The 13,422-nt window shown below is 38.3% G+C and overlaps 1 protein-coding gene across 2 annotated transcripts in view; it reads left to right on the forward strand.

Annotated features, from left to right (window-relative positions):
* Window positions 1-13,422, forward strand: part of LOC131690936 (cyclin-dependent kinase 14) — a 438,487-nt gene that overhangs the window by 102,020 nt on the left and 323,045 nt on the right. The window contains exon 1 of one of the 2 annotated variants that reach the window (XM_058977021.1): window positions 5,210-6,660. The exons of the other annotated variant lie outside the window; for it this stretch is intronic. Coding sequence (XP_058833004.1) covers window positions 6,630-6,660 — 31 coding nt within the window. The 5' untranslated portion in view covers window positions 5,210-6,629. Of the gene's footprint in view, window positions 1-5,209; window positions 6,661-13,422 lie in introns of those variants that run through there. 2 annotated transcript variants of the gene reach the window in all.

Consider the following 13,422-nt stretch of genomic DNA (forward strand, 5'->3'; position numbering starts at 1 on the left):
GCTGGCAACACCAGTAATGCTATATTGCCGGACACCGCTTTCAAACTACAAGTAGTTTTGTGTCGTCTTTCGCAGCAGCAGCATCAAAAATGTAATAATGTCTTCTGCCCCACCGTCCCGACGTGGTTTCTTTAAAATATTAATAATCACGGGAATCAAACGATTCGAAATGTTGGGAGTCTTTTATAATAACAATCGCTAGTGCGCAATCAAAGAAATTGCAATTTGAAGCAATATAACTAATCACATTCTCATAAAACAAAAGAAAATACTCTTAAAAGCTTATTCCTTAAGGAAGGGGTAAGGATTTCAGTGCGAAAAATAAACAGTGTTTGCGATTTTTTTAGAAATTTAGGTGAAGCGAATTAAGCAAAACTTCAGTATATAATAATATATCATTTCAATAACATCCTGTAATTTTTAGAAATTTAGGTGAAGCGAATTAAGCCAAACTTCAGTATATAATAATATATCATTTCAATAACATCCTGTAATTTTTCTATGCAAAAATATAAAAAAGCGACTCGGTGATGAAGTTTTTTGTAGAATGTCTCTGGAAAAACAAGATTTGCGGTGTTAACTGCCATCATCACTGAATTCAATCTCTGGAAACAGTTTGTGACGTACTCCATATCTCTTTTAATTGTGAAAAGTTTTCGTTTGATTTTTTAACTTTAACATGCTTGATGATTTTTTTTCTACTTAACTCTCTGTGTAATAGAAAACCTTGTTTACTCAGAAACTGTGATGAGTTATTACAATTGAAATACTAGCAGCACTGCATAGGTGTACACACAAAATAAAACAAACACTTCTAGTAGTAGTAGTAGTAGAGGTATACTACCTACCACTGACTGGCGGTGGCGGGCTCTGTCTCTGCTAGCCTGTCACGACCAACGTCAGTCAGCATGCAGAAGAGAGAAAACACACAAACGACAGGCTAGTAGAATGCCGTTGATTTGCACTAGTGCGATAGACAGAACGGTAGATGATGATTCATATTTTCCAGTTCTCGCTGGCAAAATAGATTTGCAGCACAGCGCCGCTATGTTGTGGTAAACAGAAAGGGGTTCAAAAAGTTGTATGTACTCGTCGCTCTCTTTCTCTCAGTGAGAAGCTTACGAGCGGCCTGCCAATTTATTTACATTTTCCTATTAACCCCCCTTGGGCGAGTCTGGTTTCACTACTACAGGCGTTTGTTCATTCACGGCTATCATACACACTTTAGTGAACTTGTTTGCCATCGAACGCTTGTGATAAAATCAAGCCACAAAAACTTATCATCGCCAGCGCAGACTGGGGTTCGGCATGATGTTATAGCGTGCACGAATTGAGTCGGTCTTTTTCCTCAGACGGTAAAAAGAAAACGGATGAAAACAATGCGGGGTGGTTGGTAAGCTGAACTTTGAGCGAGAGAATAATAACTCACTGTAGTCAGAGCACCGGCCAGTACCAATACACTAGTAGGCTAACTGCAGTGGGTGGGCTGCTTGTCATGCCGGATAGTGGGTTACTGTTGTGTGTTGAAATTTTGATCAAACTTATTCTGATTCGTTACTTAGCATAACATAAATCGCGCGTAACGGTTGCTTATGTCGTTTTTCATTAAAAAAACAGTGGATTGCACTGGTTTTGCACTTTCTAGCAGAAGTAGGAATGAGTATAGGGGCTTGCTCTTCTGCTAAAATATGCAACACCAGTGCAATCCACCGCCCCGGGCCTTTTTAATGAATAACCCCATTAGAATCAGTATTCCGTTTTCACTTTTCATTGCTATAAAATAGCAGCATTTTTCGATCTTGTTTTTTATCATTGTTGGGGTTCTATATTAGGAAACAACTAACACAGCACAACAGAAATCACGAGCAAATAGTAGTGAAATGGAAAATTGAACAATAGTGGATTTACTAAAAATATAAGCAATACTCCTCATAATTGGCTATTCGGAGTCCAAGTTTCTAACTTCGAATATCGCATTGTCCCATTGTAATCAAAGGGTACTCCAATGTGAGCAAAATGAAGTGCTACTTTCAATTTCGTCAAAAATTGTGTCATAGATTGTGAGAAACCCAAAAGCAACGTTCGAAATGGTTATGAAAAAGAAATAAATCTTTATTCGGGTTTTCTAATAGACAACAATTCTATTACAAATCTGGTAACGTGTTGTCACATAATGGAATTAATTTCAACAATCAAATTTAATAAAAAATGTTCATTACATTTCAGCCGCCATTTGTCACGGATCAAAATATAAATAAAATGAATAAACTGTCTTAACACTCAAAGAAATTGGAGATGATAGCGAAATTCTACAATGAATACACAGTAAAAGATGGATCGTCTTGCGTATGAAATTTCATGCGCTAGGATATAAGTTAATACAACAAATGATAATTCTCCTAAATTCTCGGCAGTCGCCTACCCAGAGAAATTTCAACACGACAACGTTACTTGCACAACAAATTTCCAGAATAGGCACTCAGACTAGATAAACTAAAGACATGACGCGGCATGAATTTTAAAGTAAATAGAGCACCCGTATAAACTGTTGGTGGGGGAGAGTAAGTTCTAGTTTTTTTTTTAATTTTCAGTTATGAATCTAGAACAATTCCTGAATGAATAGGATGTATGTGTGTGCTTCAATAAATATGCGCCATACAAAGTTCTAAAAGTGCTGCGAACATACGGTAAATCAATGTATAAAATGACAAATGAAAAATAGTGATTTTATGAGGTCACGTTTTGATGGCTGAATCTCTTATGGTAAAATCAACTGAGAAATAGTCAACGTGTATCACACATAATGCCGAAAATCATGGAAATTCTACTGAATATGTGACACTTTAAAAAAAAACAGTAGGTGGATTGTTGTTTACGGTACATACTATTAAAGTTGAATTGCCAATCCAAATGCCCTCATGATATTCTTTTTGCACAAGCAAACAAAAAAAGATGCTTTTATGAACTGAATCTATTAAAAGTTTTTCCACATTTTCCAACCATACATCGAGAAAAAATAGATGAGGTTCCAAAAAACATTTTTGCTGTGCTATCACTTGACTCCTCTTTCAATTTCTTATATATCCCGTAACTGCCATAACTTTTCACTTTACGGTGGGCTCTTAGACCATGCGTAATTGAACTAGCTTCAAAAATGCCCATTCTAAAAAGTTGAGAAATATTCCGTCACGACGGATATCAGAAAGTGCGCCCAAATAAACTCACCATTGTGAGCTATATCTAGCAAATGATATTACTAATGACAAGTATTTTATAAAGGACTGCCGTGTCTACATTCCCGCTTACAAAGAAGAGATCTACAGCGTGATCACTGACTAGTTTTAAGTGCCATTTAAAAGCTTAAATAAGCGCTGATACAAAGCCTAAGAAACCGTCTCTTATCTTAGTAATTCAAACGAGGAGCTACCAGCGCTTCCAGGAATACCAAACATCTCAAGCGGCTCAATGTTTCAACTTAACGCAGGACTAGTATGTACATGGGCCTAGGTTATACACCGGCTACTTTGCGTTATCGCAGAACTCCTCCAGACACCGAGGAAATTTCAATTCTCACGGTATGACATGGAGTTGTTTTCCCATTTTTTTTAATTTAGATTATAGAAGTTTGAACATTAGGGCCATTTACTTTTTTTTCAGGGTAAAAAAACCTGTAAAGAAATCTCTAGTCCTACGTGCGGGGTTTGGAATCAACCACAGGTGAGCTGCGTACAATGCAATCGATTTACCAAATACGCCATGTCTTCTCGATTATCAATTCAGCTCAATTCACGATCTTTTGCTATAGCTGGTCTGTTATATTTCGTTTGCAAAAATTTTCGCTATTTTTCCACTTTGAAGTCTTTGCATTTGAAATTGAAGCTCGAACACGTGCGTTTTTTTATTTTAGTATTAACCTTAAATTAGAGAACAATATTATTTATTGTGAAGAAATCTGGATGGGACTGACAGCACCGTAGCGTTGTCTTCTGGGGCCTTCTGTGGTCCGTCTCGGTTATGCGCCCTTTTGGTTTTTACGTTGGCTTCCGTTTTCAGTTCAAATTTAGTGTGTACCTTGAAGTGGCTCACTGATTTTGACACATTTTATGACTTGTTCCTATTATTATAAAGTACTTCAAGATTTCAGCGCGCCCCAACCGCCGGGTTGGACACACTACGGGGCTGACTGGTACCCTAAAAATTTGCACTCGATTTAAATGTGTGCGGATTGATGCCAATATTTCCGAGAATACATAGCATCTGCCGCTTATTGTAGCTTCCGGACGTTATAGTCAAGCTGTTGCTCGTTTGATATACAAGCAACGAATGATATAAACGGACACACGTCTAGTATTTGTTTGAGTCATTTAGATTCTCCCTATTGACGGTTCTGCCTGAACTAGCTGCCTCACGGGTGCACATTTTTCCATTTCTGGGGGGCTTTTCATTTTGCCGACTTTCAATGATTACTTTTATGGGGCAAACATTAAATTATAACCATTATACAAGTGTTTCTGAATCGGCTTGTGATTAAAAGATTAAAATTCATCGACTAATGACGGAGTTATGAGTGGGCAAATCTTACTTAGCTTCGCTACATAGAAGATATTTGGATTTTAGAATGACACCCAGCCCCAGAGAGTGGAGTAAAATATTTTAGAATCAAAAATGTCTAAATAGTGCCCTTGAAAATACGATGCTGATATCAAACGTAAAACACATGTTTGTGACAGAAGATTATGACCAATTTTTAATACAATGCGACACAGTGCCATCAGCTGGTGCCTTTTCCAATGGAGAACTCACATGTAGAGCTATGTATTCAGGGTACCTTTTGAGAGCGAACCTCATCACAACGGGAGAGTGAACAGCATGAGCGCAGAAGCATAAATTTTTCTACTAGCTCGTGTAATCGCCAGCAAACAAAACATATCTGCTGCACCACATAGAGAGCCATTCTTGATAGTGAGCGATATTTCGTATGCCTCAGCGACCAAACATGTACGATGTGCTGATACCATAAAGTCTCTCTCATTTATATTGAATTTCTCTCCGATTGCAGAGCTACCATTACCATCAGCTAGAAGTGTGTTTTCAGCACTGTAGCAAAATCAAGGGGTGGTTCATAAAAGTGTGGGAGCGGCGAGAGTAACAATCAGGTCAACAGCGCCTAACAGGCATCACGATAGTAAGCTCCCCAAGTTACTGTGTTTAGTAGCAATTTGTACTCCTTCGTAGAAGTGTCGTTATCGAACCGCACGGTGATTGCATTCCGGTTGTGTGTACGTGTGTGCATCATTCCTCCTGGGTAACAACGATTATCAACTTTGCCACTGAGCTTGTCGTTTGAGAAGAAAGGCATTGTGTGTGAAAAGTCGTGGCTGTGACAATTTCTTGAGATTCCTGGTGGTTCTATTGGAGCATGTGTCACGGCCGTTTGTGCATATGCAGTGCAGATAAATGCGTTCACTAATTAGCTAATTAATTTCTCCTCCTCTGGCGTTCCTTACCGGCTGACCAACCTTTTCGGGGTGTGGAAACTTAGTGTGTGAGCTGTTATAATTAACAGCGCGATCAGGAAGAATCTAGAAAAGGAGAAGTGCAAATTTGATAACCCTCTCGAGAGTTACTGGTGTAAAGCGGTGCGCACAGTGTTTTACCGTGCTAGTTACGGGTCTCGATCAGAGCAGTTGCAAGAATACTACAATTTAACGAGAAACCCACGCTCAAGCGACTTCGCTAACTGGTCCCATTTAAGGCGCGTGGCTATTAGTCACAGTTTGTGTTGTTCAATCTGTGCCGTGTTCGTAAACAGGAATATTTGCATGAATAACTTACAGCACTAAGCTGAGTTGATTCAATCTTGCTTGGTGTCGCCGCGAGCTTGTCGTGTTCGGTGTAGTGTATACTATTGTAGCGTAAAGTGTCATAACCGCCATAGAGCTAGGATCGCGAGAGTCAGAAAATCTATGCTACCTCTGTGCATCGCCAATGTCTACGTAGATGTGTGTGCGTGTGTGTGTTTCATCCCCAGTACTTGCTGCCTCCCCAGTTGGCTCAAGATTGAATGAAGAAAACGGAATTTCTTGAGTGAAAGATTGTCAAAACAAATCACTACCAACTCGACCTTTCGTTACCTCCCTAGTGGGATCTAGCTAAGTCAAGAGTGATGGTGTTTAAAAATTAATCCCACAGAAGTGAAAAAAGATTTATCCCTCCTTCTCACCGAGCTCCAAACACGTCTGAAGATCGAAAAGATAGCATTTTCCTAAAGGCCTGGTTGTCAGAACGTTGTCGTTGGCAATAACAGCATACTTGTAAATTGTACTAGCTCAGAAAGTGCCCGGCAAGTGAAAGTGTGTGGAGGCATCACGGGCTGTCGGAGCTGTCTGATTGAGGAATTAATTATTAATTGATGTGAGGAAGAAATTTCGCATTTTTCGGTAACCCAGTCGGTGTGAATTGTGTCTACAGATTAGTATCAACAAGTGCAAGTAAAACAGCTAAATAAGCAGCAGTATCGTGAAATTGAAAGCACATTCAATATCCTGGTTGGTTATTACTGCAGCCAGCAGTTCAGTGTTCTGTGAAACGCGGCAAACGCGTTGGATTCGGTCATCATTGAGCCGCCTATGTACATCAAGAAGGAGCGGAAAAAGGAAGGTGCGTTGTGATTATTACTTCAGTGGGATGATTCGGTTTGAGTATGGAGCAAGCAAGAATGAATATATCGAGTATCATAGGTATCAGCTATTTGCCGTTCCTCCGGCGGTTGGTCGTACTACGATCAGTCGGTATGGATTTGGTTCGGCAACTAAATTGATCTTTATTACTTGGTGAACAACGTGTACGTTCTAGCGCGAGGTTTTTTTGTCTGGTTTACACGCGGGATGTACCGATATAGATTTTCTGTTTGCATTGTTGTTGCATGTTTATTATTTTATGTTGTCATGAAAACGTTTGTTGTTTTTTGTTCTGTGTATATGACAACAGTAGAGAACTCGAGCGAATCTCATTGAGACATTTTTATTGGTCTGTTGCGTTTGTTAAAGTTGCGTCAATATAATATCAATAATCAATATACAACTTATACAACATGTATCCTGTTTTGTACTGCACCCAAACCGCAGCTTGATCGTTTCCTTAACGTAGTGTTATTTTTATAGATTTCACAGATTTTATATTAGAATATGTACGTCTTGCATCTCATGTGGCGAACACATGCTGTCATAATATTAGTTATTTTTTTCACCGGGACGTATTTAAAATTCTCTTTGATATTTTAGAACTATTTTGACAAAGTCTCAAAATATTAAATATAGTGAGGAAAATATTTTTTCGTGTGATATCTCACTGGTTGAATTGTGTATGATTATCAAATACATTAGTTATGAAATGATGTTTTCAAAATGTCTGGAAATGGAGGAAGTCTTGAATATAGACTCTGATTTGTATTTCAGAAGTGATGAATCATTCACTGATTGTGAAGTACGAACCAAAGTTCACATGTTCTTTTTGAGAAATTCGAGCGATTGAAAAAATCTTTTTGAACCTGACCAGTTTTTTTTTTAAATTCAATTCGTTTCGGCTCGAACACAACAACGTAATTTTTACAGTGAAAAATTTTACGTAGAACTGATTCTTTCTGAATCAGAATCAGAAGTGTTCATTAGTTTTTTTTTTCAAAATCTCATTTATTAGAGGATATTAAATTTTCGGATCTGCAGTATTTATAACATATTTAATAATGAAATACCTTTACTCAAATAACATTTAGTATGATGAATATAATGTTAGTTTGTCGTTGTTTATTGTTTATATTAACAATCATGTCACAAAACAGTCCCCAGCTTTTATAGTTAGCTGTATGAAATTGTAGGGCAACGTGCTTAGTATCTTCTAGTTCTAGTGGCTGAGATAAAATATATTATTATCGACAATAGTTACAGTAACACAAATCAATCCCCCATACAAATGTTTTTTGGTATACTAATTTGTCATTACCTCCTGATTATTCCAATGTCAAAGTCAAAATGGATTTCTACTCACCATCGGCAGTGACATGAATACCTATCACATCATTTGAGGAAACTTAGATATCAATTTGACAGATTCTGAATTAATGATATGTTTGGGTAGTACGAATCTGCAGCATATCCAGAGTAGGCGATCGCCCAGAATTGGACCGATTTGCGATAGACAAAATGTTAGATGTAACTATCTGCCTCGACAGAATTTCGCGTGAGATGGCTTATTACGAACTAGTTTGAACCATCGTTATCTAAACAAATACATCGTTGTTGAACATTTAAAGTTTCTTGTATATTGTTACATTATACCAAATCGAAGATGGTTAGCCGACTAGCTTTCATAAATATTTTCCAACAACTGAAAAACTTATCGGAATGTTCTTTTATCTACCGAGTGAAGTGAGTGTGAAAGCCTGTATTCAAATAAAATCTCCACGGAAGATATCTGTTAATAAATTCATGAAAATAAAATCGCGATTTCGTAAACTGCCCTCCACAAGGTTGAGGGGTTTGACGGTATTGCCAACATTATCAGGTATATTGCGTGCATCATCGTTAAAGAACAACTGCTTTAAGATGGTTATTGCATTACTCCTCGATAGTGGTGCATCGAGGAGACCGAGAGGGCGGTGATGTGGCCGACTAGCGGGTCGTTGTGCATTGACTTTTGCTGCGTGCCGTGTTTGCAAATATTGTTCCACAATTTGATGGTGGTATTCGTGGGCGGGGCTCACAGTGGGAGTCATTGTGTGTCCATTTATGGGTCGAATTCGTCATTGTGCATATACTAATTAAATTAATTTAATAATTAAATTAATTTAATAAATACATAAGTAGAAACCTATTAGTTGTCGCTTTGTAATAATCGTAGTTTTTCGTACTACTGTACAATTGTTATGTGCTAGTCGTATGTCTATTTATGTATGTGCTCGTCTGAGTATTTGTGACAGTTGGGTCAGGGAATGGATGCAGAACTGGCGTATATGATAGATTAGTGGGTAATACTTCTGGTGATCAATTTGTGCATTTGGTTCTATTCATTTGGGAAAGTCGGATTGGATAAATTAGGGTATAATGAATTATTTACCGACGCACGTGAGTCATCCATTCCCGGCCAGCATAGCATGATGAAAGTCTAACAGCATGCAATTGTCGTTAATGGTAAATATACAACATTTGCTGCATTTAGGCGAGGTTGATTGCATGTTAGACGAGTTTGAATTGTTTTTCTATTCTACTTGATTAGTCTGTACTTTTACACATCTATTAGTTTGCTTTTCCATTACTGATGTATACCAAAATAGTATCGGTCAATTTATACACTTCTAATCAAGCTTTTTGCATCTTTTTCTCTATTCGGCATGTTATGATTCCTTTTATTGGTATATCTCTACTATATGCCATCTATACTCCTATAGGTACAAACGCTCGTGGCCTTCGCGGTAACACAAACATGGCCACAAACGCGACCATGCAAATGCAATAATCCATACATATTTCCGCCCCCGATTTCGCCTACATGAAAAAACCCCGGTAGTTAAGTAAACGTAGCATCTTTAAACTTCCAAACGCGGTCTCAAACATTAACCCACCACTGGCGCGATCATGAAACGGTCACGTCCGGAAGTCTTACCTCGGTCCTAGCAGTCTGGACTAATGTCTTCAGTTGAGCCCATCAAAAAAGTGACGCTCATATTCACTAAACAGCATCACGACCTGGGACTCTAGTGATATGGGAAACGGACTCTCTTCTACCATCTGTACCATACACTAAAAATTAAGCATCAGATTCACGGTTCGCGCGCGATCAAACAAGAATACACGCTCATCATTATAAAATCGAAACTATACACGCGAAGTCACATACACGTGACAAACACGTTAATATACAAATGCATGAGCCCTCCGCGACCATCCACGGTACCTACACGCGCGATCTTGTAAACATGTTAACATCCCGGTGATAAAGTGAATGTCTCAGCTCCTATAAATTTTCAAACGCGCTGTCAAGCGTGAACCTAAAAACTCCCGCGGTCAAACGATCATGAATCAGTCACTTCCGGATGTTTCTATCCTTGATATCAGCAGACTAGGTCCAACCGCTACAATTGGCCTATAACAGTGTTTTAGTGGGCGCCATTGCCTGTCTCGTCTGCAAATTGTAGTATGTGATTCTGACGGAGAGCCCTTCCGAGAACCTAGCTCTACAGCTCCAGTAGGACAACTCTCAAAAAAAAAAAATGATTCTCAGAGACGTTGTAATGGCAAATATGAGCATAAGAGATTTTTGTGGCCTCCTAATGGTTCAGATTCGCAATTTTACTGATGTTGCTATTTATATTGATATAATGTATAGGTACAAACATAGCGTAGCTGGTAAATCGATTGCCTTGTACGCAGCTCACCTGGGTTCGATCCCTAACTCCGCACATAGTGATAGAGATTTTACTAATCCGAAAAAAGAGGCGAATGACCATAAGATTAAAACCTCTATGATCGAAATGAAAATATATTGATAAATGCGTGCCTCTGAAATCATTCAAAGTGTATGTGTTTGAAAAATCAAAGGACTCCTAGGTTTTGATCACTTTCTTAAGACTTCAAGTGTCGAATAAAGTGACCATAATGGTCATCAGTTTCATCCAAGCTACAAGCTGAGCCGAATGGTATCTATGACAGACATCCTACGGACCGATGAAAAGTCGTTTGCAACAGTGCTAAAAGATAGACTATTAATGGTCTATAATATTTTCACTATCCATGACCAACACTAAAGATTTTTTTCCTATTCCATTTTACATTGCGGACGGGTGCCTGAATATGGTGTACGATGTGCGCCTCTGTGCCCTTTTTGGTGTAAAAATCGTTGTTATTGGGCATGAATATTTTCTTCTACTCAAGTGAGATTTAAATCATATTGTAATTTCTGTAAAAGTGTATGAACCAACAATTTTTATAAAATTAGTAATTTTTTCATTCGAAATCAATCCCACACTCGTTATCCCCTCTCAAAACGCTGTTCACGCGGGTAGTTCAATTCCAACAACCAATTGAACATTTTCATCACGATTGAACGGCATGTCAAAAAAGGATGATTGCTTTTCATTAACGAAACACTCGATTTGCACACACACATACATACACTAGTGCACGAATAGTTCAACGATCGTATTAAGCGTCGAACATTTTGGTACAGCGAAGGCGAATCCAATTAAAGTCGCCCCTCGTGCTCGCATCAGACACTCCCGAGGATTCATTTTTTTCGATCCCAAAAGTCAACGTTTCTCGCACCCATGCATACAATTGAGTAATAACAGTAATTCATTATCGTATACAATCCCAATTCCACCCAATAAGCGGATGAGGCTTGGCTGGCACAAGAGGGAGCGAACATAATAACAATCACTATCATCGCGTGGTTTTCCAATCGTCTCCCGGCGGAGTTTACTCGCAGTAACCGACAGTGGAGTAAATTTCGAACAAAGCAACAGCTGCCGCAAATTGGTTGCGAAAAATGTCTAAGTGTAGCTAATTTTGCAACGAAATGTGCAAATAAATGTCAAATTTCTTTGAGTTTATCCACGTTGTTCGTAACGCGACTCTTTTCCATAATTGAAAACGCAATTCAGCCACTTATTCTGGAATTAATTTTTGGTGAAATGACCGTTAACACGTATTTTGCTAGTAATTTGACCCATATTTAGGTACCGTTACACTGTCTGCAGAAAGGAATTTTTATTTTCAGGTGAACTCTAATCAGCTTGGTCTGCAGAGTGGCAGGTAGTTGCATAGTAATCCGACTTTCAAATCGTCGACGGAGATAGTGGGTGACAGAAGAGTGATAGATGCTTCAAAGAAGACGATATCTGAACGTAACGTGGGAATGGCATCATTTGGCTAATTAAACCTGGTGGAGGAAAATCTAGATAATATGCAAAAAATATACTCATTCTTACTTGATGGAGTTTTTGGTACCTTTTTGGCAGTCTTCGTATCATAGTGATTAATACCAACGATTGTTTATATTCTCCCAGAGGAAATAATGACTGAACTAGACAATTTTCAATTCAATCATGATTACATGAGTATTGTTACCGAATTTTAGTTGCACATTTTTAGTGGAAGTGGGTTTAAAACGAACACCCCGAGTGTGATGGATGCCCTTAAAATTTTAGGATATTTTTGAAAATGATTTTCCTAATACAGTTTAATTACTAATAGTGCACAAATCCTTCTGAACCACACATCACATGCCATCATGGTAACTGCCAAACAACAAAAACAATACAAAAGTGGATAAACATGACGGTATTTTAGTATTAACTTTTGTTTGTAATTTTTAAAGATATTATCATAACGCGCTGCTAGCTATACCTATCATGGGGATTTTCAAATTTCGAATAAATCTCGCTAAAAGTTATCACAATATCAATCAAAGCGTCTATGTCAAACTGAGTCACAAACATATTGAAATTAATACTAATCATTCTGGAAAGCTATGGCATATTTGTGTATTAATCCATACCTCAAGGATTTTTTTAAGAAACAGAACCAAGTATTAGATCAAATTATTATAAATCGAAAAATATTCCGACTCGTTCCTCATACTCACCGTAGATGTCATCCTTTCCGCATTTTTGCGAAGTGAGAGATCCAAAGTCATATTTTCGAACCTAGCATCTTAAGCGACTTGCACATTGCCCTATGTTACAGTTCAGCTTTGGATAGAGAATTGGGACGACTGATGTGGCAGTACATACGTAAGGGTTGTGTATGAAAACAAGTAGAAATAGATCGATAGCGTGTGAGCAGAAGGATAACGGAGTTTGCCAGTGAAGAGATTTCCACTGAAAAATCCATTGGATACGGTCATCTGAGAGCTTTCGATATCCATATAATAAATAAAATCGATAAATGATGTCTAAATTAATGTTCCAGATATAACGAATCAATATTCATGTATCCTGGTCTCATAACCCTGGAATAGTATTAAGATTTTATTGAGGATGCATATAGTATGGTTAGAAATTTCAAAACGCGTTAACGATTATGTCAACGTGCTAGCCCTTCCGAATTTATATGTTGGTTGGCTCCAACATACAAACATCTGCTCTCACGCGATCATCAATCGTACTAGTCCGGGCACCCGCTCTTAAAAATGCACTAGACAACAAGTTTCAGCGCGCTACAGTTTTAGACACGAAAGCAAACACGCGAAGTTATACACACGCCATAAAATGGCCACGCGATGAATCACGTTAACATAAAAACGCTTGTGCCCTTCGCCATAATACATATCTCTACATGCATGCGAACATGCAATCGCGATCATCCGCGACCATCTACGACCGCGATCTCGCATACATAAAACGCTCCGGTGATAATATATTGTACT

This window comes from Topomyia yanbarensis, chromosome 3 (assembly GCF_030247195.1).
Source record: "Topomyia yanbarensis strain Yona2022 chromosome 3, ASM3024719v1, whole genome shotgun sequence".
Classification (NCBI taxonomy): Eukaryota; Metazoa; Arthropoda; class Insecta; order Diptera; family Culicidae; genus Topomyia; species Topomyia yanbarensis.